The sequence below is a fragment of the Lichenostomus cassidix genome, chromosome 3 (assembly GCF_008360975.1).
Source record: "Lichenostomus cassidix isolate B80296 chromosome 3, HeHo_3.0, whole genome shotgun sequence".
In the NCBI taxonomy this organism is placed as follows: domain Eukaryota; kingdom Metazoa; phylum Chordata; class Aves; order Passeriformes; family Meliphagidae; genus Lichenostomus; species Lichenostomus cassidix.
In genome coordinates, this window is record NC_139483.1 from 19,581,980 (window position 1) to 19,608,375 (window position 26,396).

A 26,396-nucleotide genomic window follows, 5' to 3' on the forward strand; every position below is an offset into this window, starting at 1 on the left:
TTTTTGTGCAGAGAGCTGTTAGTAGTTATTTTTATTTCTTAGCATTGCTTTAGCAATTGGTCTTCAGAAGAGTTTTACTTGGGATTCAAGACTATTTTTGAACACAAGAGCAGACCTACACCTGCCAACATTTCTCCTCTCTGAAAAAAGATGTGTAGGACAGACATAAAGATACCCCTTCTGCCTTGCACTGGAGAGCTTTCTGGAAACATGGTAGCTGATTTTTCTCCAAAAAAAGGAGGCTTTGGAATTGGCTGGCTTGCAAGTGATGTTGCTTTTTCTCTCCCTCCCTTTCCTTCTTTTCAATTTTCTTTGCAGCCTCCCCCAGCCCTCACCCCCTCCCACGAGATGGCTCTGTGGGATAATAAACCTGGCCAGTTTGGGATCTGAACACAATCTCACTCGCTCTCATGTTGTTTGGCACTTGAACAGGAGTGACAGGCTTTGGTTCCTTTATCAAATAACTCAGTGTATCTATTTTTGTAAGCCGTGTCATTGGCTGAAAAATGCAGGTCCCTCTACAATTATGGGGCATGACCGGGAGCAAGGGAGGCAGCCGGGCTTCTCTTGGACTCCTACCAGTTAATTGAAATTCTACTCCAGCCAGTTGAGATGGGAAGTGATATGAAGATGTGGAAAAACCTGAGTTGAATTGATTTTCCTTCTCTCTCTTTCCCCCACCTTTTTTTTTTTTTTTCGTTTTGTTTAATGAGAAAAGAAAAAGACAATTATTTGTGTTTGTTAGGGGAGCTTAATACAAGTCCTGAGGGACAGAGCACACAAGAATGGGGGCTCATATGTATTGGTAGTTTTGGTTTCTTTTGCATTTTCTAAATGAAGAGAGAGAAAAAAAATTGCATGCTTTCACCATGTTGACAGGTATCTGTAGCTTAGTGTGCTAAATATAACCAGGGAATATGTACATATAAACTCTATAAGAATTAGTACTGTGGCATTGGAGAAGAAGCTTTTGTGTATCTCCCCAACATTGTTTGCTCATCATGACTTTAGCTTTCCTCTAAGAATGTCCACAGAGATGAGCACACATCCTACTTGGCTTTAATTCTTTCTTGGTGAGCAAATGCTCAGGATCCTTTTGCTGTTCAGGCTTTTCTTCTTTTGCTGTTCAGCCTTTTCTTCATGGGGCCTAGGGCATGATACCTTGGTAACAGTAAAGCCAGAAGATTGCTTCAGGCTTACCTTGAGCAGGAAAACTTTTTCTATTACCCTCACCGTGCAAGGACTTGCCATTGGAGATATCTGTCCTCTTATTTAGCCCCACTCATTTGGATTACCTTTTGGTCAAAAGAAACTTTTTTTCTTTTTACTTTGCAAGAGCACATGTATTTGCTTCACATGTTCTTCAAATTCAGGACCTTGTAATTAATTCCAAACCCGAGCAGTTTTAAAAGGAAGTAGAAGGAGAGTTAAAATCCATTGTACACAAGTGCTTTAGAGATATTACCTCTATATTTTCACAGATAGCCTTGTAAACACATGTTGTAATTTTCCAAAATATGCAAGCTCTCAAAATATGCCCACCCTTGTGTATCAGATAAGGGTGTGGTAGCACTAGAAAGCATATGGGATAAATTTCTTCTCGTTTCTTTCATGGAGGAATATGATATGAGGTATTTGGCAGAAGCTATTGGGAAATTTTCTTCAGTGCTAGGATTGGTTTTTGGTGACTTTTTGTGTTGTTGGGTTATATTAGCTGCTGCTGCTATAAATTTGAACCCATGAAGTGATGGCAACCTTTGCTTCTACAAACACTAATGAAAGTTTACAGTGATTAATACTCCTTTGACTTGAGCCTTTGTATAAAAACCCTCAATTGTTATAAACACATGTGCCATTTTAGGCTTAATCCAGAATGAATGATTTTCCAGCACAATTAGGTAAATCTCCAAGTTATCAGTTCACCTGGCTGATTAAGCTCATTGAAATACCCTTGTGCACTAACTTGGAAATAGTTTGACTTTGCTAATATTGAAAAATAAGCATGAAATGGTATAAGCAATAAATAAATATGCCTTAGGCTTTGGCCACAATTTAAGGGGGAAAAATCTTTGGGAAAATGCTGGAAGCACGATATTAACGGGGTTTGGTTTGATATTTGGACAAAGAAATCACTGCTCTGAGCTGAGCAGAGAGATAAGCGCCTTGACTTGCAATAGATTAAGAGCCCTGCATTGGTTAGAACAAACCATGTTTGAGACTCTCCCCAAGTGCCGCCACGTTTAGATTTAAGATTAACTGCAGCAGAATGGTGGAGCGGCTGTTTGTTTTATGAAACAATCACTAATGACATTAAACAGACGGTGCCCCTTCCAACACGATTGTTCATTTGCGATAAACTGAGAGAAGCCCACAAGAGATTGGAAAAGAAAACTCTTAAGTGCTTCATTTTCAGGCTCTTACAATGTCCTATTGGAGGTGACAATTAGTGAAAGAGAAGAAGAATCTAACTCCTGATGCATTTAGAAATTTTTTTTATTATTATTTTTGGAGGGGAGGGGATTGACAATGGCAAAACAAATAATTTGTAAATATTAGCTTTATTCTACCTTTATACCAAGGAACTGCATGGTAATAACATAATGACAAGGTTTTCTATGCAGATTTTTTCTAATTCTCTCCCTCCCCTTGCTTCTGTCAGTGTGAAGCCCACACTAAGCATTAACAGTATTAAAAAGAGTGTTATCTATTAGTTCAATTAGACATCAGACATTTACTTTCCAATGTATTTGAAGACTGATTTGATTTGGGTCCAATCATTTAAAAATAAGAGAGCAGAGCTGTGTACAGAGCTGTGTACAGATATCTGTAGCTCTGAAGTCTTAATTGCAAATTCAGATAAGGATTAGAAGGGGCTGTATCTCTGTAGACCAAAGGTATTTGCTAATACCTGAGATATAAAAGTGGTTAAATTCAATATTTACTAATTTAGGATTTCCACTTTGGATTTTGATTAAGCTTTTTGGTTGAAAACCCCACGTTATTAAGCTGTGATGAGGGAAAAAGCAACTCTTTCATAAGCCTCGCTTTAACGCTTTATTTAAAATAATTTATTTTGGACCCTCTAAAAGCTGCTGCAGTACTTCATTTAGAGAAATAAAAACACAACACAGCAAAACAAACAAAACCATCATCCAAGGCCTGTTGTAGCATTAAGCTTTTGTTTTGTACACAAAGAAATATATTAATAAAAAGTGGTTTTAAATGCTTATTACTGAGATGGTTTGTTTTGAAACACAGGCTTTTTCACAGCAGTTTTTACACTTCATTGTGTACTATGAAAGACACGCTAAGTAGAGGTTGTCAGGTTCCCATCTGAAGTAGACTACTGCTGGGGAATGGAGCCATTTATGATGCCACTCAAGCAGGACTAATCTAGACTAGATCTCTTATAAATAACCAGCCAACAAAAATACCAAATCATTCTCCGTTTCTGATTGAAGCAGGCAGAATTGCTGTTTTAAAGAGCAGGAGATGCTCCTTATGAAGACATATTGCAAGAATTAGTGAATCCCCTGAATGCAGTTACCCAGCAAACTTCAGCCTTCTGGAGGAATCAAGACATCAGTTTCATGTAGATGAGATTGTTGAGGGCTGTGCTTTGTTTTTCAGGCCATCATTTGAAAGACAGGTGCTCTCTGGTTTTGTTTTTGTGTTATTGACTCTGACTGTTGTAAATCTCCTGTTAAACTTCACACTGCATGTATGTTCTCAGCTGCTCTGAGTGGTCTCCCCACGTGGTGTAAATGCTGATTTATGAACCCTGCCTCCTTCAGCCAGGGTTCCTGAGATCACATCCTCCTAGCAAGGGATGGGCTAAAATGGTCTTTTGTGCTTTCAGATGTGTTTTGGCAACATGGTGCTCAGTCTTCCAGTCCTTATTTACATGACTAGTCCCTCTTATGAATAATTGAACTTCTCTATATTGCTTTTGGAAAGGAAAAAAGAAAACCACTTCAAAGTCATGTCCTCCCATTAGGAAATAGGTTCCTCCTTAAAAGGAAGGATCATTTTTGAAGGCTAGAGCAACTTTTCTGTGTTTATACTTAGGCACCAGGAGCGCATAATTACTTTTAAAATAATAATTCTGCATTATTGACATGAAGGACTCAGAGGGTAAATAGGACAATACTTTTTCCTCCAAGGATATGCTCAGCAATTTGCTGATTAACTTGCCTTTTGTTTTGAAAACTACCTATTGCTTTAGGGTTTCATAAAATGTGGAAGACACTGATTTGGTGCCACAAGTCTCCCTGGTGCAGAGTACAGCCAGCACTGGTGCTGGTGTCCCTCACTTTTGCCATGCCAACAGCTACATTCTTTGCTCTTTTGGAGGAAAAACCCTTGGTGAGAAGTGAACTCTGAATGAATAACCATTTCTAATGCTGTTAAGGAGTAGGTGAACTTCAGTGTTCACCTGGTTTTAAGGCTGGAGAAGTTTTGTCAAATTTACTTCTTTTTCCATCATCTTGGATTTAGTTTTTTGTAAAGTTCGGATTGGGTATTAATACAGTCCCTTTCATTAAAGACCTAAGGCAGAGATCAAATAATTAGTTACAGAAAAAACTTGAAGGGTGAATGTTAAGAAAATGCAAGAAGCAGCATCTGTAGTATTTCCTGCAATAACATTTATAGCTATATCTTTGTTCTGGCTGTGCTAGATTAAGTATCTGAATTTTTTCCACAAAGATGACCTAAAAGCTTTGTAAAAATAATTATGTGGGTGATAGATAAATGTTTTCTAGGACTTTCCATGTTTTCTGGAAGTTGCTAGTGTCTAAACAGTTGTGCAAAACTGTAGTTTAGATATTTTCTAATATATCTCTAAGCCATCTTGGTTAGTGTTCCTGGCAGGTCAATAATAAAAGGAAAATAATAAAAATCACCTTTCTGGAACTGTTGTTTGATAAAGGTATTTTCTTATTTCATCTGTCTCTAGATTAGTTTTGTACTGGTATGAGTCCATTCTAACTCTATTGAAGCAAATCCTTTTGAGTCCGAAGTTGGTGATGTAACAGTAATAACATTTGGCCCAGTGTAAACTTCCATCAAATAAAAACTGTGGACTAGGAACCAGTAAATTCTCATACCTGTATTGTATCATACCTGCATACACTATTGGCTAATGTGGAGAATGACAAGAAAATAATGTTGATGCTGTTACTGAGAAGACAGGACAATATGTCATTTGACATGGTGGACAACACAAATGTAGAAGTGTGGTCAAGTAGCAGATACAAGTTATACCATGTGTCCTTCAAAATATTTGGAATGTATGGTTTGGGGATCTAGCAGTTTTGAGATAAACTTACCTTTCAGGAATACCTATGACTTAGGGGAAAGAGGAATGCTAAAGGCAACATAGTTTCTGACCTAGATAAAGACTCGGAGCAATGACTGGAGTCACAGCCAGGTGTGACGTCCAGGGTGATAGTAGGGACAGTGCTCATTGCTAAGCTGCTGAAGGCTGAGCAAGGAAAATAGATGAGTGATAGAAACTTAAATCTTTATGCAATTTTTGTTTTGGTCTGAGTTAAAGGTTTGTATAGAACTTCTCTGATAACACAGCAATGAGTTGCTCAAAATAGTTCCTTAAATCAGAGTCCATCAAAGGTTCCTGTCTTTACCCTACTTTTTAATGTTTCTTCTTTTTCAGGTACTCTACATATGTATTATCTGTTTGTGTATTTTTATGTCTTGTGGCCCAATGTTTTGTTGTATACAAAATGTCTTCGTGTCCATGGCTCTGTCTCTTTACATTTTTAGCATAGAAATGAGCAAGAATTTGTCAGTCTCCATCGCTAGAATATGCTCTTTTGTGTTGGGCAGTGTCACAGATACTGTTTGTGTTTTGCTGTTGCTTGTCTCTCAAGACAGTCAATAAGATACAATTGAGTGTCATCAGTACAATAGAACTTAATATAATATGCTGAATTGGAATGATAATCCCTCATAGAAAGGCTTGCATTTTACCTGTTAGTTTGCAATGTCTCTTATGACTGAAATAAATGGAGAAATATGCAAAGGCCAGTCTCTTCAGTGGCACCAAAAATAAAGATACAAAAGGTAGAATGCTTGTGTTAAGGTCATATTTAAAAAGAAAAACAAAGAAAAACAAAGAAAAACAAACAAACCAAACAACACAAACCCCTTTGAAGTTAGGGAATAATCTTTTGACGTCAGAAAACTCCAATGAGGGTTGCTTGAATAGCATGTAAGCTTTTGACCTTTGCAGTATAGTCAAATAAAGAACATCTAGTACTTGCATTGACTATTCAGATCTGTGGCCAAAAAGTCTTTAAATGTTCCAGATTGGAAGGTGGCAACTCATATTTCAGGCTGACTTGGGACAGAAATTTGAGGTTTTTTTCCCTAATTGTGCATGTGTTATCTTTGTGGTAGAAGTAACTTGAGTCCAGCTTTCAGATTTGAGCCTAGCTATAACCACGCTGTTAAAGCTGTATCATTTGACTTGGACAAGATGCTAATATCTGAAGATCTGCTAGAGATCTTGGTGTCTTTGAAAAGCTGATGCATCACTTCTAAAATTGAGCAGTCAGAAATAAAGGCATGTATTCATGAAGACTTTGCTGTCTGCAGTGTGAACAGGGACTTGTTTCATTTTTCATTAAGTGCTGAAATTACTGCATCAGAATTTTAGTATTTATGTTTCTCCAATTAAGTTATTCTGAACTAATCACAGTGCATTTACCAATTCTTCACAATGTTAGCAGCAATCTGTTAGTTGGTGTCTGGTATTTAAGTCTCTCTTGCCAAAGTTTCAATCTCCAAGGCTGAGAAATAAGTCTGTTTCTTTGAATAGCAATGAGAGACACTGGTAAGGATTAAAAAAAGGTAGACAGGGTTCAGCTGCTACTATTTCTAACAAAGTTTTTATCTTCTTGAGATTTATTCTGGGGGGAAAGGCTGAATTGTTTTCTAAATGGGTGTTTCTAGTGCTTGTAGAGAAAAGGTAGTTTAAGGTGCAGAACATTTCTAAAATACTTGCTCTGCATCTGTCTTTTATTGAAAGTACCACTTTCAGCAGCTGCATCTTTTCAGAGCTAAGTGAAACTGCTTAAAATATTTCAGTGGTGTGAGGTTCCCCGATAAGCTCTTCCAACTTAGAGCTTTCAGGTGCTGCCCCAGGATCTCCTAGTTACTGATTTTGGTAGCCAATATTTCTACATTAGGTTGCTGGGAACACACATTAAGCATCCTCCAGCTTCTGCATTTACCAGTGGAATTGCTTTACCTTGAACTACTGTACACAGCTATACGTAAACAGAGAAGAATGTGGTGAGAAAGTACACAGGAGAAGGATTTATACGAGGAAAAGTTGTGTGTGCTTTGTTCAATGAACAAAAGAAAATAACGCTTTGAAAGGCTGCAAGTATTAGCTCGTTATTATCACATCCTACTTTCTGCAGGGGAAAAAAAAAAAAAGAGGGGGAAGTTTAAAGGACAAAAAGAACTTTTCTGAGAGACAGAAATCCTCTCTCCACTATCTACGTATTTAGCATAGATGATGTGGTTTGTGTGCTACAAGTACCAGGGCTATTTTGTCTGTCTGGCGCGTGATGCGTTTGCCAGATTAGAAACATTAGTGCCCTCTATTGTTCATCAGAGAACTGCAAATATTTTCACAGATTATGATCCTTATTGTCGTTCTTGGTATCAAACAGATTTTAACAAAACCCACACACAATATAAAGGCACACTTCTGTAAGCTAAACTGCTTCATCAAGAAGAGTGCATGTGTTTGTTTCTATCAACATTCTGCTACCACTTTTTCTGCTTTATGAAATGCAATAAAATAAATTATAACACCCACTAGGGGAAAATGTCTTGAAATATCTATATAAATAGATATTCTTTTTGCTCACATATTTGCTGACAAGTTCACTTCTTTCTGTGAGCATTTTTTAGTAGCAAAGATATTTTTAATCAAGCCATTCTTGAGTGTCTGAAAGTGCTTTGAAATAAATATTGCCTATTTTTTCCCCTCAAATTTATGTTTTATTTCAAGAAATTGGACTTTTATTATTTTTATAGGCTAGCAGAAATACACGAGAGTGCAACTTTTCATGAGAACAATAGAAAAATAACATGGCCAAGCTGTGGTTTGGTTTTTTTTTGGTTTTTTTTTTTACTACATTAAAGTGAACTGCAAGAATGACAACTTCATTCAAGCAGATCATTTGGAATTACATTAAACAGCTGCTATTAAACAGCTGACAACAAAGGAGACCATTTTGATCTCGACAGCAGAGAGATTCGAGCAGCATGCTCCCTCAGTGATGCTATGAAGAACACATTGTGCTCTTGTATACCAACACGCAGTGTACTCCCCACTGTGCTTGTTGCCAAACACCGTTTTTTCAAATCACTTTGTATTCAGTCAGGGATCCGGGAAGTCCAAATCCAGCCAGACAAATGCAGAACAGCTTAGTTGAAGCAGCTTTAACAGGTGCCATCAGCACAGACTTGTCGAACCAGAGAGACAAGGCAAACAGCTATGGAGTGGTGGTCAATAGGATGTGGATTTGCCCCACTGCACATGATGGCACGGGGTGCTAAATAGCTTTGTTGGCACAGAGGCTGGCTTGTGGCACTTGGGTAAAGGGGAGGGAATGTGACAAGAAAAATACGTGGTCACTCCTTACAGACGGAGCCTGCTAGACTTTTATGCTCACATTAATTTGTTCTTCGCAGTCATGCCAGACTCCGAGTGGACCAGAATAAAATGAGCATACCTGTAAAGGGATAAATGGAATGAACGTGGGATTGATTTAAGAGGGTGCTTCCCATGCTTGAGATAGTTGACTGAAGGATGAGGAATAAAATAAGAGTGGAGATAATTGGATGGGTTCTTGTCTTATGCTGTCCTTGTCTTTCAGGGTACGAGAGGCATCCCTTCATTATATCATTGTAATCTGCCGTTGCTTGTAATGCACCACGTGTGTTGCCCAAAAGGCTGTGTTACCTCTTCCTAGTGTGGAGCTGTCCTACACTTTCAGTGCCTTTTCAGCCATAACCTTGACACACTCCTGCTGACCTTCTTCTGGAAGTGTGGATTTTTTTTCAGGTGGTATAACAGTGACAGAAAATAGGTTGCAGTACTTAAAACAATTGTTTATTCTACTGTTTTCTTTAAGTGAGGATGTGGTGTAGTTGTTTCTGAATATGAAGGGACATAGTTGATCAGTGAACTAGAATTTATTTTATTGCCTTCTAGCAAAAGAGGGAAAATCCAGCAAATGATTTGATAAATGTTCATATTTTAATTTCAATTTCAAATGTAATATTTACAGTGTTAGAGAAATATGAAACTTCAGCCTCCTGAGAAATTTTGCAAGGCATTAAACTAAATTTTTTTATTAGGCCCTTAGTTTTGGTTTCATATCTCTATTTACATCAATAGTTCTTGTCACTTTCACGGAAATTATATGAAAAAAGATGTGAAAAGTTGTCAGATGTGGCTCTGCCAGTCACAGAACCATTTTGCAGGTTTGTTTTAAAGAATGTGTTGTATCAGTAGGGATGGAAATTATAAGCTTTGCATTAGAAGGTGCTTGGCTGGGCCAGAAACTGGACACTTTTGTCTGTTTTACTGTAAGAAAAAATCTACTTTTACTGTTGTTGTCACACTAATGATGGGTAAAACCAGGAAGGTGGCCTGGACAGAAGTGGTTAGAAATAAATTATTATGAGGAGTGTCTGTCCTCTGTTCTTTGTCACACAGCATAGAAAGTAGTGAATTGTGTTCATGTTGGATGTGTGCACTTCCACTGTAGAAGAAATTGAGTTTGAGTTTAAATCGGACTGTAGTCATGCTGGACTGCGTATCTGGAGCTAAAACATCCTTGTATGGAAACTTTTTTACTTCACTTTACGCAAAATAATTCAAGCTACATCATATATGAGTTACCTCAATGGTCAGTTCTTCCCTGTGTTTCATCGTATTTCTAACCTGCATTAGTCCAAAGAACTGTCTGACCTGAAAACCCTTGTCATATGTGTAATTTGTGAATTCTCATCAAGTTAACTCTCTCCTTGCTAAGTTAGATTCTTATGATGCTTGTGTGTTTGTGGAATTGAGTGTTGTCCTTAAAAGCAGTGGTTCTTGGCTGGTAGCAGGTGACCCCATCCTCTTGGGCTCAGCCCCGGGGGGGAGGCTGTGCCTCCTCCCTGATCAAGACAGCAGAGGAGATGGGTGGAGTTTTGCTCTCAGTCTTTGTAGAGAGCCAGCTAGGTATTTCTGATTTACTTCTGCTGAGCCAAATATGTCTCTTAGCTGGATTACATTTAGTGAAACACAGGTCTTTATTGACATGAAAAAAAAGCACTTACTGAAGTCAAGCATTAGGTATTCACATTTACAGAGGTCTGCCTGCATGTTATATCCAGCACTGTGCAATGTCTTGTGTGTTTATTTTTAGCCAATAAGGAAAAATGCCATAGAGATCACATTAAAACTTAAATAATAAGGAAGTAAAAAGAGTCTTAAAGAGATCAGGCTGAAAAATCTAAAGCAGCCTCGTTTCTTTGTGTGCTCTTGTATTGGCTTCAAGTAATTTGTCTTTAACTGATACATATTCTTCTCAAGATGTAGCTCAGTGTTAAGGAGCTGACACGCAATGGCAAGCCACAAGAAGGCTGAAAAGGCAGCATCATGAATAGTGAACTCTCTCTTGGTTTCCTTGACACCTGCATAGTGCATACTGCCAACTATGATAAATGGAGCAGAAATATAGACACTTACTAAAAAGATGGAGCAGAAGTTAAAGGCTGGAGTGAGAGACATAGAAAGATGTATGCTTGATCTCACTTGGAAAGAGAAACAAATGGGTAGGGGAGCAAGTGAAGTTGAATGACATCTTGAAGACAGGAAAGGACTGAGGCTGAAGTGGCAGGAGGCCAGCAAGAAGAGCAGATGGGAGGTGGGACAAGTTTATTACCAGAGAGGCCATTGGATGGTAACAGTGCACATACTGCTAGAGAAACAGATGAGGTGAGCTGATAATTTTTCTGAATTCTCTCTGAATGTGTCTCCTATTCAGATTCCTTATTTCTTGAACTTGGTATACTTTTTGGGAAACTTCCCTGGCAGATGGAGGAAAACTGTGCCATGTGACGCTCAAAAAAGCGATCAGAAAGACAGCAGAGCAGGAGGGGGGAGTTGAGCTGTGTTCCAGAATATTTGAACTTGTGTTCCAGAATATTTTTGTAAATGGGAAATACTGCGTCTGTAATTCTAAACTGTTGCCCCTGGAAGATCAAAGTAACATTAGAGAAGCATATTTTAACAAAGCTGAATTGGCCAGAACAGTTCTTCTCTTACTGTAGGAATTGGACAAAATGTACCATGTCGTTTGGCTTGATAGTGGCCACCATTGTCTTACAAATCTTGTGTAAAATTGACAGATGAGTGAGTCTGACCTGATGCTGGGAAAAAAACCCAACAAACCAGCTGACCTTGTAAAAGCCCCAAAGAGCAGAAGAAATGATGTTTTGCCTGCAGGGCTCATTAATTAGTTGAATTTCTCATCTAATCCTTCTGGGTCAGCTGTGTTGCTTAGCCTACTCCAGAAGGGACAGGCTTGTAGAAACTATCATGACAGGTATCTTCAAGATGCAATATGCAGGCATAAACTATGTATGCATTCAGCAAGGTATATTCTACAACCTCTGTCCTTGCATGTAAATGAGGGGGTAGTAGTAAGGTGTTATTTTCATTTGGATAGTTAGCCTTTTAGATGATCTGATTTGAGATTAAAATAAACCTTGGACCAATCTGTAGAAAAATGTTTTCCTTGGTTTCTTTTCTTCATAACTGCTCAGCTACCACATCTCTCTCCCATCTGTACTAATTGTTGTTTTAATAAATCAACAAAAACAAGTAGTTCCAACAATGCAGTAGTGTGTGATACCTCATGGTATCTCTGACACAGCAGTCTAAAAAAATGTTTTAAAATATTCATATATTAGTAGCAATTAATTCTGTTTTATTTTTATTTTAGCAAGTGTAAGGACTACATTTTTCTCTGCACTGCACCATATGCACACACCTTGTATGAAGTTTGCTCATATGCCTGCACAGTTGAAGGTAAAAGTGATCTGTCACCTTGACAGCGTTTGAGGGATCTGCAGTGCTTTAGGAGGTATGATTCCAGGACAATGCCGGTTTCATGCCTTCCCAGCAATAAAGCCATTCTTGGTGCTAAGGATAATAAAAGTTGGCTGTTCCTTTACGAGCACTTCAGGAAGCAGAATGCACTCCAGCCTCTTGCTCCAACCCATGCAAAGGGAACAACCACAGAAGCTTTTGATGCATCAGTATTAGTAAAATTTAAAACAATGGGCTGCTTTAAGGAGCTTTGGGTTTCCTTTGAATCCGAGTAAGTGCTCTGCGTTCCTCACTGTCTCTGTGCTTAACTGCACTGTTTTTGGCAATAATAATATCATTTTCTGTTAACGTGATGATATTCATGCCTGTAAATCTTCAAAACTGTGTGAGTGAGAAAAAGATAGAGAATCACTACTCATCGCAACCACCTCTAGGGAGAAATTCAGCATTTGTTCAATAGCAAAGAATAAACTTACCTGGAAGTTCAGGACAATTAAAGTAGCAGTTTAAAATTCGGTATGCTATGTAAAAGGTACATTGGGCTTTAGGATATACTAATTGGGACAAAAAGAGGGACAGTCTCCCACCTCCCTCTCCGTTCCTGCTATCCCAAATTACTTCTGCCTATACAAATAAACATGTGGAAAACCCCTTTCACAAAGAAGTCTTCTCATACTCGAGATTGAGTGCACAGGCCTAGTTTGTCACCCTGGGCATTTGAGAGCAAGAGAGAGAAGGCCAAGAAGACAGATACATTGTATATGTGCATATATATCTATATCTGTATCTATCTCTATATGTATATCTCACATAAAGCCAGACTAAAGCCAAAGTGTCTGCAGAACAGTGTCACTGTAATTTTTTTCCTTGCTGTTCAAAGCCCTAGCCTGTATTATAGCTGGCTTAAGTCCTGTCATAACACAAGTTTGATCTGGAGGTTTCAGCCTGTGCAGGTTCTTTCGTGTCATTTCTAACTTTTAAATCAGATGATATTAATTTTGAAGGAATTAGCCGGAAATTTCCTCGTAGTGCAATGAAATGGCATGAGTTAGCCAGCCTTGCTGCTAAAGGTTTTCTAATGAAAACTAGGGTGATATGAAATTTCCCTGATAAAAGGATCTATAGGTTTCATCTGCTGTATTAAATACCAGCCTAAAAGGGACGGCGGGAGTCACAAATGATTGACTAGATATTATCTACTTGTACATTCCAGGGACACTCCTTTACGCTCTAAACAAAGCCTGAAAATCTGGAGGGTTGGGACTGTTTTCTTCCTTGAGGCTGGCAAGCTCCTTAAAAGTCTCGATGGCTTTTTCCTGTATTTTATTGTTGCTCTCTTAAGCGGCTCCTTTCGGGATGGCACGGAGGGTGTCAGGCGGTGGCGTGGCCAGGTGTCTGTGTGACCGCCATCCCCCCAGGGCCGGGGGCGGGGGACACCGGGAGGTGTTGAGTGCTGAATGTTAAGCTCGTTCCTTTGTATGGCTTAGAAATCTCTGTTGTCCGGAATTGTACAGATAAGGCAGACCCATTTGCTTCATTGTCAGGCAATGTAGCTGAATAGAAATGCAAATGTGACATAAGGGGACTGCGCTGGGGAGGCGTTTGCTGTTCCCTCCTCTAACAGTGCTCCTGGCTGTTGGAAAATTCCTGCAGAATCCAAGGGGTGTGTGTGGGGGGTGTATATATTTTTTTTTAAATTTTTTTTTCCTTTTTAATAATTACCTACAGGTTTTAGGGAAGATTTTCCTAAAGAAACTGCCTCTCCCTTGCAGATGCTTTTATTTTTATGCAGTGGAACGGCTCGGTTTTAACTCCCTTATCAAGAGCTGCATGCACTGCCCAGACTAAATTGGGAGCATCTCCACACTGTTTGACAAATAGATTTTTTGTAAACTGATTTAGCCTTTTCATTGTTTGCATTTCATTATATAGCAGACTTCATGTCACAAAATCGGTATTCATTCAAAATAGAGAATTTAGAGATAGGACTGTAGCCAGATAAAAAAATATTGCACAGCTCAGGTCTATTAACCATAGAATAATAGCAAGTCAGTGATCCAAGGGGTAGTTCTTCTGCAGGGAAGGGCTAACATAACTGAGGTCAGGAGTCAGACCTCAGGACTTCAAATGTGGCTGTCACCAGATTTACAAGTAAATCTACTGGGAAAACAGGGAAAATGAAGGGACCTTGCAGGATACAGAGAGAGAAAGGCAGCCCAGCTCTTTCATCTTAAATCTCAGGCTTCTCAGTGGATGAAGAATAAAAGTCTGATTTGCTTAAGTGCTTCACTTTATTCAAAAACTCCGAGTTGCATCTTCCAAAGCATGATTCAAGGATCTAACTCAATCAGGTTTAGAGAATTTATTTAGAAAAATAACATTAAAAGAGAGCTGATTCTTGTTTTTCTGCCAAATTCATTATTGAATAAAAGATTGTTAGCATTTTGAAAATATGTGTACTAAATGCAAACAGTGCTAAAGAATTCAGATACGGCCTTTAATAACACTGGAGAAGTTTATGTTAATGCCTTGGGAGCAGATAATCTGAAGTTGAGTAAACGGGTCAGTAGGAAGACTGAGTTGCAACTTTTTCTTTTGATATTATATTTCTAAAAGCCTTTCCAATTTTTTAAGCCTATTGTTTCCTTGACAATATTAGAGAAATTCTTATCTGTCTCTTAACAGTCACATTGTAATGGGTGCATGCAGAAATTGCTTTAGATTTTCTTGCTATAGCAGCTCCCTGGCATTATCCTCCTGCTAATAAACTTCAGCTCCTTTGGACATAGTCCTGGAAGGGTTCAAGGCAGGTAACAGCAAGGGTGTTCCCCAGGGAATCAGTATTTCGCTGGGTGGTATTGTTTGAACTCAGGCTCAGATAACTTGTAACCATATTATTCTGGGTTACCTGGTCAGTAAAGATACTGCATTATGGCGCTAGTATTAGATCTGTTTCCTAGGTGCACAAAAATGGATGTCCTTTCAGGAATTAGGTAATCAGGAATCTGTTATGCAGTGTTAAAACATTGTAAGTAACGAGGAATCTGTTCTGCAATGCTACAGTGTTGAGTGGGGGTGTGTGCTACCCAAGTCAACATGTATTTGTTTGAGAAAAGAATGTAAAATCTGGCTGTCACCTGGAAGCTCTGGAAGCTTGGAGGGACAAAATTATTAATAAAGTGGCTTCTAACTAGAATGAAAGATGGAGACATTCACTTTTCTATGCATGTGTTGGTTTAGCTTACTTTCCTGCCACCTATTTTTGGTGTGTGAAGATATGTAGATAACCAAGAGCCTAGAATATAATACATTTACATGTGGTTTGTGTAGGTGTAGGCACACACACAGACACATCTGCAGTAATTGAACCAAATTGTTTGTGATACAAGTGTCAGAAGTGCAGTTAGTCTAAAGGCTGTACTTTCTGGATCAATTCACACCTTGAGTGACTGCTTTAGCAACGAAATATTGACTGGAACTGCTTAAAAGTCATACTGCTATTTTATTGCTTTATTCAGCATAGTAAGAATCAAATAATTAGAATTCTTACTTTTCCTTTTTTATCTGTGAAAGACAGAAATTTATGTCATAGGCAAATTAAGCTCAATTTCTGGAAATGTAACACCTGAAATGGAGGCAGAGCTGGTGGGAGGTAAAAACAGCCTAATATGAAAACTTAAGTTTGCATGGTTTTTTTAAAAAATAAGGTATAAATACAAATTTGCAAGTAAATGAATTAAGCTGAAAGAGCATGCGCATAGCATTTACACCTTAACCATTATACGTGGAGCTAAATCTATTGATTCAAGATTGAATAATTGAACAGAGCTAACTGTCTGGTCAATAGAAGTGAAGCTGCTATAGAACAGAAACAGAGTTGATAATAGAAGGCTTCAGCTGCAGAAGGATGTCATTATGATTATATGCTGTCATTTGATCATACTTACTAATAGAACCAGAAAAAATGTTTCCATTGTAATAATGTAATGTAACACAGGTATTTTTGTTAAAGTGTGACTTATGTATTGTATTAATGGCGTTAATGTTGCCTTAAATGTTTGTGTACAAGTCTACTGGAGATAGCAGGATTGCTGCTCTTGTGTTTGTGTGTAGTGGCATCTCCTTGGTGTGTATTCTAAACCTCCAACCCCCCACTAAGGGGAAAAGAACATAGCAGTGGTCAAGAGCCTCTCAGTGCACCCTGACGCATCAGGTCTTGGACTTCCAGGGGGCTGGAGCTGGAGGACCTGGGAAAAGAGCAATTGGTGGTGAATTCTATTTTTCTTTCAAACTCCTGGAGCCACACAGTTACCACCTGAGAGCTGTATATCCGTGATAACCTGTAAGTCTCTTTATCTTAATGGCTGGGAGAAGTACAAGGAGTTCTTAATGTGCACACAAGTGTGTGTCCAAAAAATCATGTAACCTGTAGTCTAATTATGCTTCTAAACAGTTTACATTATTAAGGGCTTAGTCAGTCAGCTGATACAGGCATTTAAAAAGGGCACATATACCGAAAGAAAAATCAGAATTCTGTTAGTACAGGGACGGAGTTCAGTGGCCTTCATGGAAGCCTCTACCTATTTCAGATCTGGGTGTCTAGAGATGTGTTAAGGGTAGCTATTACTTTATGGGGAGGGAGGATTTGTTTACTCTTGAGCATCTGAACTCAGCCTTTGTTACCAGTGGTTTCAGAGCTGTTAATTTCCCATGGTGAAAGCTCTTTTCACCAGCACAATCAGGTTATGCTGAGCTGAGGACGTTTCACTGGTCTCATTTGTCTCCAGTATTAATTCTGTGCCAAATTCTTGCTTCCCAGGTCAGTGAAATGTTAGAAGATAGAGAATCTCACCCCAGTCTTGGAGAGAACAGTTATATGCTGCTTTATTATATTGAATTGTTCCTTAATAGTTATTTATAACAGGACAACCATGTAGAAAGTCCCTGCTTGACAAACAGATTGGGCATTTGCGATTTTCAGTAGTTGAAATAGATGCTTTCCTGAGATCGGTATTTATGGTAGCTAAACTGTGTTTAATTTAGTGTTCCTTGCACCTTTAAAAGGTGCAACTCCTTTAATCTGTTGTTTTAAAAAGCATGCATTAGATGTCAGACAACATAAAGACAGCATGTAGAGATAACCCTGATGTAAGTGATGGTTCCAGTCATCTAGTGTATGGATAAAAGATTTCCAAGGCTATGCCACTTGGCAGTTCAACATGATCTAGCTGTTTGCTAATCAGAGAACACGAGAAGAACAAAGGAGGGAGAACAAAAATGTTGAGAAAAGTGTTCTATAGCTAGAAGATGTACAGTGGGACAAGTAACACGGGGGTAGGATTGGATAAAGCAGTCATGGAAACAATGAGCCATAAGAGGGCAAAATTTGTTTCACTTTGTTTCGTGTGACTTGAGTTTGTTGGTAAAGGGGATAACATTTTGTATTCAGGCAGAGAGCATGTTCTGTAAATCTCTTCAGTTACCCGTTCCCTGGGTGTCGCAATAGATTAAGTCGCTGTGTGATGATATGACACCGCCATCACTCGTCTTCCTGGGATATTGCTGGAGGCAACAACAAACCTGTGTCTTTGGCACATGTGAAGGAATTTAGTGCTTGAGGGGTTAAATTACACAGGCTCCCCTGTGGATCAGCTTATGCTTGGACAGTAATAATAGCAATAACATTAATAATAAAAATGCCAGAGCGAAGGGAGTGGAGGGAGAGCAGGGAGAGAAAAAGGCAGAAGAGTGATGGAAGATGGGCTGGGACAGTCAGGGCTGGGGGAGGGCAGGCTGGAGGATGCGTTTTGTACAGCAGGTGTCCCAGCTCCACGTCAGATGTCGTAGGAGCCTCTGCGACATGGACATGCACAAATAGATGTTACAAAAGCTTTGAGGATGGTTGGTGGCTCTGTGTGTGTCTGTGCTCTCGCTTCAAGCCATGATATCCTAGGGCAGTGTAACAAGCAATTCATGTCAGCTCACAGTAAAGATTATTGGTGTTTTCACTGGGGAAATATTTACGCTCCATCTTCTTCTTCTCCTTCTATTTTTAGCGCCTTGAGCTTGCAGTCAGGTAGAAGGGCAGGTGGGGGAGTGGGAAGAGACCCATTGAGGGACATGTCTCATCCCTCAATTAGATGTAGCTAAACCCCTAATCTTGCTTAGGAATAGCTGCTGATGCTAAGTTTTTTTTCTTTCCCTTCTGGTTTAGTGGGATATTACATTTCACTGCGGTATAGGTGATAGAATGGGATGTCAACTGGAATGTTTTGATTCTAACAGAAAGCTTAAATGCATTTTAAGGAAGGTACTTTTACATAGGTGAGGCCTCCAAAAAAAACCACCAAAAGGTAATGTAAGTACAGAATAAAGTGCTGGGTTTTGGGTTGGGTGTTTTTTTTTTTTTTTTTTTTTAAATTCCTGGGTAGAAAAGCCATCACAGTAAAAGACAGCAATTTATTGCGTTGCTGAAAAAAACCCCAACAAAACAAAACAACAAACAAAAAGAGAAATCTGAATTTGTTCTCTTTCAGATTTGTTGTTTATCATAATAATCCTTCTAGTGAAAAGGGCTAATTTACTCTTTCTATAGGAATATTTTAAGTGTGATTATCATAATATCACAGCTGCTGAAAAGGTCTAAAATAGGGCATTGACCTTGAACGTGTTCCTGCGTTTAGTATGTGGTGCTTAACATTCAAGAAACAATACAACTGCAACTCATTTATTAATGTATAATCTCAAAATGTTAACTCTTACTCCATAAATACATGCCACAAGGATTGTAGAAAGCTTGCAGTATCCCATGAAGAACATGTGGTATTTTATCAGTGTAAATATGTATAAGATTTTCAAGATTTCTGCTGGGAATACTCCATAACTAAAGTAAGTTTTCCCTTTGGTACTGCACTAGTTTATGATTTAATTTTTACTGACATTCCACCAGTCATATTATTAGCTTCACAAAATGAAAGTGAAATAATCCTGTATTAATTAAACAGAGCAACTGAATTCCCTCAGTCATCTTATCCTTGGCTGTCTGAGACAGTAATGCACTTCAGTTTCTCTGAAGAAACTTACACTAAAAAAAGAGCTTGGGGTAATAGTGAGATATCCATATTGAAGTGTGTGCCTGAATTATCTTTAGGGAGGAGACCTTTTTTGGTGGGTGACAGGCAATGTGTGTGCAGCTCCCTTTTCTGTTTTTTTTTTCTTCCTTTTTTTTTTCCTTTCTTTCATTTTGTCAGAGGCTTTGGAAAAGGTGTTTCGTCAAGAGAATAATATTCATTTATAGCAGTGTGAACAGATTCTATTCTGTACCAGTGAAAGTAGTCATTTAAATACTCATACCCATGCCCTTGAAAATAAAACAAGGAGAAAATATGTAGTATTTATTTGAGACCAGATAAATTGAATGTAGTTCAGTAACATGGTAAGGCAATTGCTGTTATTTCACAGAGACATTTTTTATATGCTGGAACTGAGTGTAGCAGCAAAAGCTAAAATCCTTGCTCTGTGTATTTGTGAACACACTGTGGAAAAGTTCTAAGGAGCATTCAGAGATTGTGTTGTATGAGCTTTCTTGCCTAAGATCGAAACAAAGAGTAATTAATGCTAAATACAGATTGAAGTAGCAGATGGTTTTTAAGTAATAACTTGATAAGAGTTTGTCCAACTATGCACAAACAGGTGAGCAGAATTTGGAACTTTTGAGGCATTAGCTTTTTTGACTCATTAGCAGCATATCCAAGGGTGCACTTCCAGTGAGAAGCACAAAGAGGAGTAGACAGTGGCAATACTATTCTCATGTTAATTTCACTGTAGCATTGAGTGAGCTCACATCTGGGTAGTGTTTCTTTAATGAGTGATTGTGAATAAAGAGAAAATCACATATTTGGTGACACTTCAATATTGATTTCAAACTCTTAACAATACGGTATTTTCCAGCTGGACTTTGAATAAGGTTCCATGGTGTATTGCAAATTTTTATCTGAAGTTAACTGTATGCTTGTTTCAAAACAAATCCTCAGCAGCTACCAGACTTCCATATTTTTGCTGCTCGCTTCCCTGCTGGCATGAGCTTGTTGCTCCTTTTGGTAAATACACATTTGACACAATGCACTGTGAGGCTTCCATGAAGTACCACTGAACCTTACTTCACTTGCCTTAAGGTGATTGTGCTTTAAGAATCTGGCTCTTCTGATGCCTTGAAATGTCTGTAGTATTTAGATGTGAAGAGGCTTAAAGATGTACTGTTTGGCACACAGGAAAAATTAGATGCACAGAGAGACATGGCAATGTAGGTGCTGCTCAGCAATGCCCTTTGACTGGTACAGGCACTCCTGACAGTTTTTTCCTTCCCCTCTCTTGATTCCATTACCACTGTTTTGTATAGACTCCTTGTGGTAAGATTTTGCACTGTGCGTTTTGATAAGTTATTGCAGATGTGTGTTTGCATGCATGGTCTTATTGTGTATTCCCTGATAAAATTCATGAAACTGATACCCGTATTGCTTTTCTCCCCCTACTACTGCTTTTATTTATTTCCACAGAAGAGCTTAAAATGAAGCTACAGTTAGCCCTAGTTTATTTGCTGCTGTAATCTTTTTTTTTTTTTTTTCCCACTTTCCCCAAACTGATCTGTAACTGTGAAACCCAAGTTCAAGAATGTAGTTGGAATTCCAGGCCCCAGTCTGGTGGAGGTGACACTTTCAGTCCCTGGGGGAAGAAGCCAACTGCTTTGTTTATCAACATGCAAAGTACAGCACAGTATTTCTGGTTCTCCAAGAGGCAGCACTGGCAGGGCAGAGAGCTCCTTGCTTGGATGAAAGATGCATGATAGAAAACGAGTGATAGCTCACAGGGGGAGAGGAAAAATGCATTATTTGGGGGTGCAGAGGAGGGTGGGGGACAACAAGCTCACAAGGTAGTGGAAACTGTGTGAGCATGCAGAGGAGGACTTACAGGAAGACAGAGCACGACAGAAGGAGAGACCATCGGTGGTTCAGCCCCTGAATAGAAAATCTTAGGAGATAATGAACAAAAGTAGGAATGAAGCTAACCTGTGCTTTGGGGTAAGTTTCAAAATGGATTAGCTGTCAGATTTCAAGGAGGGTGTATTCCAAGGAATGTAATAAAGAAAAGAGACCATATCAAATCACACATGTACAGGGATTCATTTATGGGTGATTTTTATATAAGAAAAAGACATACACATGCATTGAAAGCATTTTGGAATTAAAAATATTGAAAAATAGCCATTTTGGGTATAAATCTATACATAAAGATACTCAGTACAAACAATATATTTCTATTTTCATGTTTTGTCCATGTGTTCATGTAAATCAGTTTGTAAGACTTGTATTTTGAGTTTATATACATTATAAACAGTTTATATACATTATATACAGTTTATATACAGATAACTATATGTAAAGACATATAGTTATCTGTATATAACTATATGTATATGACATATAACTATATGTAAAGACAGCATATTCAAGCTCTGATTTGATTCCAAAATCTACATTTATGACATTGTTACTAAAAGAGGATGTTCTAATACAGTAACGTGATTTACTGCCTCTCGTTTTAAAATTTGGTAAAAACTGATTTTTTTTTTTTTTTTGTCCCTGATGTTTCTACAGAGTACTTAAATTTTACTCTACATTTCAGAGCTTTTTAATTCACTGCTCACAAGCAAATTTACATCTTAATTACAGAGTTCACATTTAACAATATAGACAGCATAATGCTACTGGTAATTAAGCTTTTACTACCTGCTTTTATACAGTAGTCTGAGCTGTAGTTTTGCTGTGTGAGTTCTGATTCCTAAAATTGCAAGTATTTATACCAGGTTTGTAGGAAGCAGGCCCAGTCTTCACATAAGGTTAAATACAGTAGACTGGAATCTCTTTGCTGTAAACATATACAAAGATGTCTATTGAACCTACATATTTTGGAATTTGGTTGTGTTGCTCTATGTTTTTGGTAAAATGCTATGAAGCAGATCTGGAGAGGGCATTTGTGTTTCCATTTGTGAATGGTATTACTGCATTCTCAGGGTTCGCGCTGATTTGTTTTGATCTAAAATACTGCCATTTGCATCATGTTAGGGCTGCAGTCACAAAAGATTTTATAGGAGTTGAGCTGCATTCTAAGAAATTGTTGTCTTTCCAGTGTTGGTTTGTTTCTTTTTCTGGAAAGAAACAGTCTGCATCTGTCTTCACTTGTAGGGGTAGAAAATATGTATGGTGCCTTAGTTGTAATATTAAGTAAAGGTGGTAGCTTTTGAGGAAAAAAATCATCCCATCCTATTCTGATTCTTTCAAAACGGGATATATGCATGTGTTTCAGTACTAACAGTGTCCCTAATGTCCCTAAATTTGAGTATGGTCATTGTGTTGGAACAAGTTTAATCAGGAATCTTTCATATGACAGAGAACAACTCTGAGCTGGCTGTAAGCAGTGTTTTGCTGGAACCGGGCTTGGAGATGTTTATGCAGGCATGCCTACAGGGCTACATGTTTACTGCACTTAGTTCAGCAAAACTTACTTTACAAAAAGATCCAAACCCCCTAACACTGTAAAGGTCTTGGCACCCTCCCAGATTCACTAATGCAGAGCTACTCCAGTGCAGCCCTTATCTCATTAAAATGAGGCAGGCTGAGTTGGTCCACTCTAATCCCTGCACACTAACAGAGAAAATTGATCAGTTCTGGATCTTTTCTTTCTCTTGCCTGTTTCGAAATATACACATCTAAACATCCAAATACTCGCACAGGCGTTATATCCCTTATATATATATATATATATACACACCCCCATGATACGATGTAACTATAACCTGTATAGGAATACAGGTTATATATAGGAATTCGCTCCCAGTTGCACCCATTATGTTGAGTGGATTTGAGCGCTCGTTTTGTTAGGATTTTTTTTTTCTTTTTTTTTCTTTTTTTTTAACTAAGTAGAAAAAGCTTTTAATTTTTAAATAGAAAATTATATATCTCTATACTAGCTGGTTGTATAATTTTTATGTTTTAATGTATAATATCATATATACATAATCCAATTCCAGCCCGCTCCCCCTCCCCTTTCCCCCCCAAAGCAACTCGCACGACAATGAAAAGTTGAGTTACCCAGAGGCTTCGGCAGGCTGCGCTTGGCGTTATAATTATTTGTTTTTCCCCGGCGCCGAGCAGTTCCAAAGGTTAGGGAAGCGGCGTTCAGGAGAGCGCGCCGGGAGCCGAGCCCGGCTGCCGCCACAGCCAAACGCCACGGCCGGCAGCGGCGGCGCAAACTTCATCCTCTACCTTTGCGCGCAATCCTTAACCGGGAGCCTGCCAAGGTACCTGCCGAAGTTGGGGCCGGGCGGGGAAGGGAAGGGAAGGCGGGAAGGAGGGCGGCGGAGCGGCTGCGCCCCGGCGGTGGCTCCGGCGGTGCGGGCACGTCGCCGGGCTCTGCTGTGCCCCGGCCGCCGCCGCCGCCTCAGGCCGCTCCCCCGTCCCCACCCTCTACCTGCCGCGCGCCCCGCGCGCCGGGCCGCCCCGGCGCCCCTGGCGCCTGATTGGCCGCGGCCCCACCAATCGGCCGTCCCCCCGGGCCGGGGGGATGCATATGTACAGCCCTGCTGCATATTCATGAGCTCCGCGCGGGGCTTTAAGTCCTTGATTAGGCGCGCGGGCGAGCTTTTGGTCCCCGCCCGCCGCCGCCGCCGCCGCGCCCGGAGCGCGCCCGTGCCAAGTGCGCGGCGCTCGGCCACGGAAACTTTGCTTTCACCGCGGGGGCGCACGGAGGATGGTCGCCGGGCGCACATGGATTCGGTAGAACTTTGCCTGCCGGAGCCGCTCTCCCTGCACTACGAGGAAGAGTAGGTACCGCTCCCCGCCCCCACCCCACCGCCGCACGCCGCCTGCCCCAAAACATGACAGGCGCCTAAGACGCCGCTGCAGGTAACGCTGCGCCGCGGCCGCGGGCGGGAGCCGGCCCGGGGCGCTGCGCGGCCGCTGCGCGCCGTGGGGGGGGCGGGCCGGGCGGGAGGCGCCCGGCGGGAGCGGCGCAGGCGGCGGGCGAGCGCTCGGCCCCGCGGCCGCCCCGGCGCTCGCCGCCTGACAGGTGCGCCGGCTCCCCTGGCAGCGCCGGCGGAGAGGCGGCGGCGGGCGGGCGGGAGGGAGCCCGCGCCGCGCTGGGGAGCCGGCCGGGAGCGGCCGCCGGCGCGGTGCCCGGTGCGGTGGAGCCGCCGGTGCGGTGCGGTGCGGTGCGAGCGCCCTGCCGGGGGGCGCCGCTCCGGACCAGCGGCGGCAGCGGCCGGGGGCGGCGTGGGGCACTTGGCGGGGTCCGCGCCGCACGGCGGGTCTCTCTCCGCGCCTGCTTCTCCCTACAAAAGGCAGCCGAACACACTTTCTAAGGAGCCGCAGTTCTTGGCTGGCACTTCTCAGCTACCTGGCGGAGTGACTCCGGCGGAAAGTGCGGCGCCCAAACAGAACCGGGGCGGTCTGGGGCTGAGGAGCGGCTCCTGAACTTGCGTTCAGCCCGCAGCCGGGATTAAATATTAGTATATCACGGGAGCTGTCACCGGTTCATTTTTCTTCGTGTCGAGCCAGTTACGTCGCCGTGCCCTGGTGTTAGGCCGGGGGTGACAGGAGCGCCGAGGAGAAGCCCCGGTTGGCAGCCAGCATCGCCCCAGCCGCGGCAGCGGAGAGGCTGCACGGGAGGTGACAGTGTACTATAGGTAGATGCCCACTAGCTGTCCTTACTGCCTGCACAGTGCATGGCTGGTGGTAATTAAGCCAGGCATGAAAAGTGAATTGCCGTGATCGCATGTTAGGGAAATAATATGGGAAGTAAAGAATAGCCTGGCTCGCAGGAATACAGTTGGGGAAGGGGACGCGGGGAAAACCCGCTGTAGTGTTTTGGGGGTAAAGAAAAGAAAATAAACAGAGGTAGGGTGCCCTCTCAGCTGTGCTTTATAGGTCAGCGCACTGTACATAGTGTAAGATAGCTTCGTATAAACTGCATAAGATTGCAGTTTCCACAGCTTTTACTAACAGTGACACATTTTTTGTAAAATACATAAAAAGACGATAAGTTGAGTGTTTTGTGGTTGGTGGGGGTTTTTTTTTGGTGAATTTTTTCACTCCCCCCCACCCCCCCAAAGGAGCTTTCTTGAATTTACCTTCTTACAGCTAATTTGAATGATTAGTTTAGATAAGCCTCTTAGAGTAGATGCATTTAAATGAAATCGGGGCACATGTCTTTTTGGCTCTGGTGCAAGATTCAAACTAATTTTTTTCTTCCTCTGGCTCAATTAAAAGTCAGGTTAAAACATTCCCAACATATTGTCTGAGTGCAGGGCTAGAGGCATGTGGGATTGAGTGGACACAGAGAAAGAGCTAACATTCAGAAACATATCTGCTTTGCTGTCTCAGTTAATAAACACCAGAGTTTTACACGTTATTAATATCTATAATAATTATGATTTGACTACATACTGTGACATGTATATGTACATGTAAGCATAAGGACATACAAATAGGTGTAGGAATTTCTACACCTATTATGGTGTAGAAACTCCTATGTTTCTTATGGATGAGGGTAGAGAGGATTCGAGCTAAAAATTATCTGAACATTTTGGGAGTGCACAGACATCTGTCTGACCAGCACTAGGTATGCTTTGATTTTAAGGCAGAGCTTGTTAAAGAATGCAATAACTTAAAGCCAGCTGCAGTCTTAGCTTGTTGCTCTTTCAGCAATAACAATAGCACTAATAATTACTAATAGTTAATAAGCTAACAGATGCAATAAATATATCTGCTCATTTTGACATATGTGTCAGTTTAATAATTTTAAATGAATCACTGCGTTCATAACGGGAAATCTCCTTCAACCTCTGATTAAAATGTAACGTTGACTAAAGGATTATAGAGCGGACTTAATTTTACTGACTGTTTTAACAGTTGTCACAGCTGTTGGAAGAAGGAAAGGCAATTGAAACACTCAAAAAAAGCGGGGGGATAGGGAGGGAAGAGAACACGAGTAGTTCTGTAAATTTAAACATGGTCTCTCAATGCCAAACGTAGAAAATTGAGATTTGTAACTCCAGAAAGCTTCTGTGCGCTATGTACGTTTGCGTTTTGTGGCTCACTGTGTTTCATTCATTTGGACATGTAGCTGCTTTCCTAGTTTCTCCATTTAAAAACATGCAACAGTGTTTAAATGTGAAACAAATTAATCTGTTCCT

General features: G+C 40.5%; 1 protein-coding gene across 27 annotated transcripts in view; it reads left to right on the forward strand.

The window, feature by feature from the left end:
- ESRRG (estrogen related receptor gamma) overlaps nt 1-26,396 on the forward strand; it is a 389,265-nt gene that overhangs the window by 207,056 nt on the left and 155,813 nt on the right. Inside the window, exon 1 of one of the 27 annotated variants that reach the window (XM_085054789.1) lies at nt 23,843-24,026. The exons of the other annotated variants lie outside the window; for them this stretch is intronic. Within the exon in view, the coding sequence (XP_084910915.1) occupies nt 23,971-24,026 (56 nt within the window). The 5' untranslated portion in view covers nt 23,843-23,970. Of the gene's footprint in view, nt 1-23,842; nt 24,027-26,396 lie in introns of those variants that run through there. 27 annotated transcript variants of the gene reach the window in all.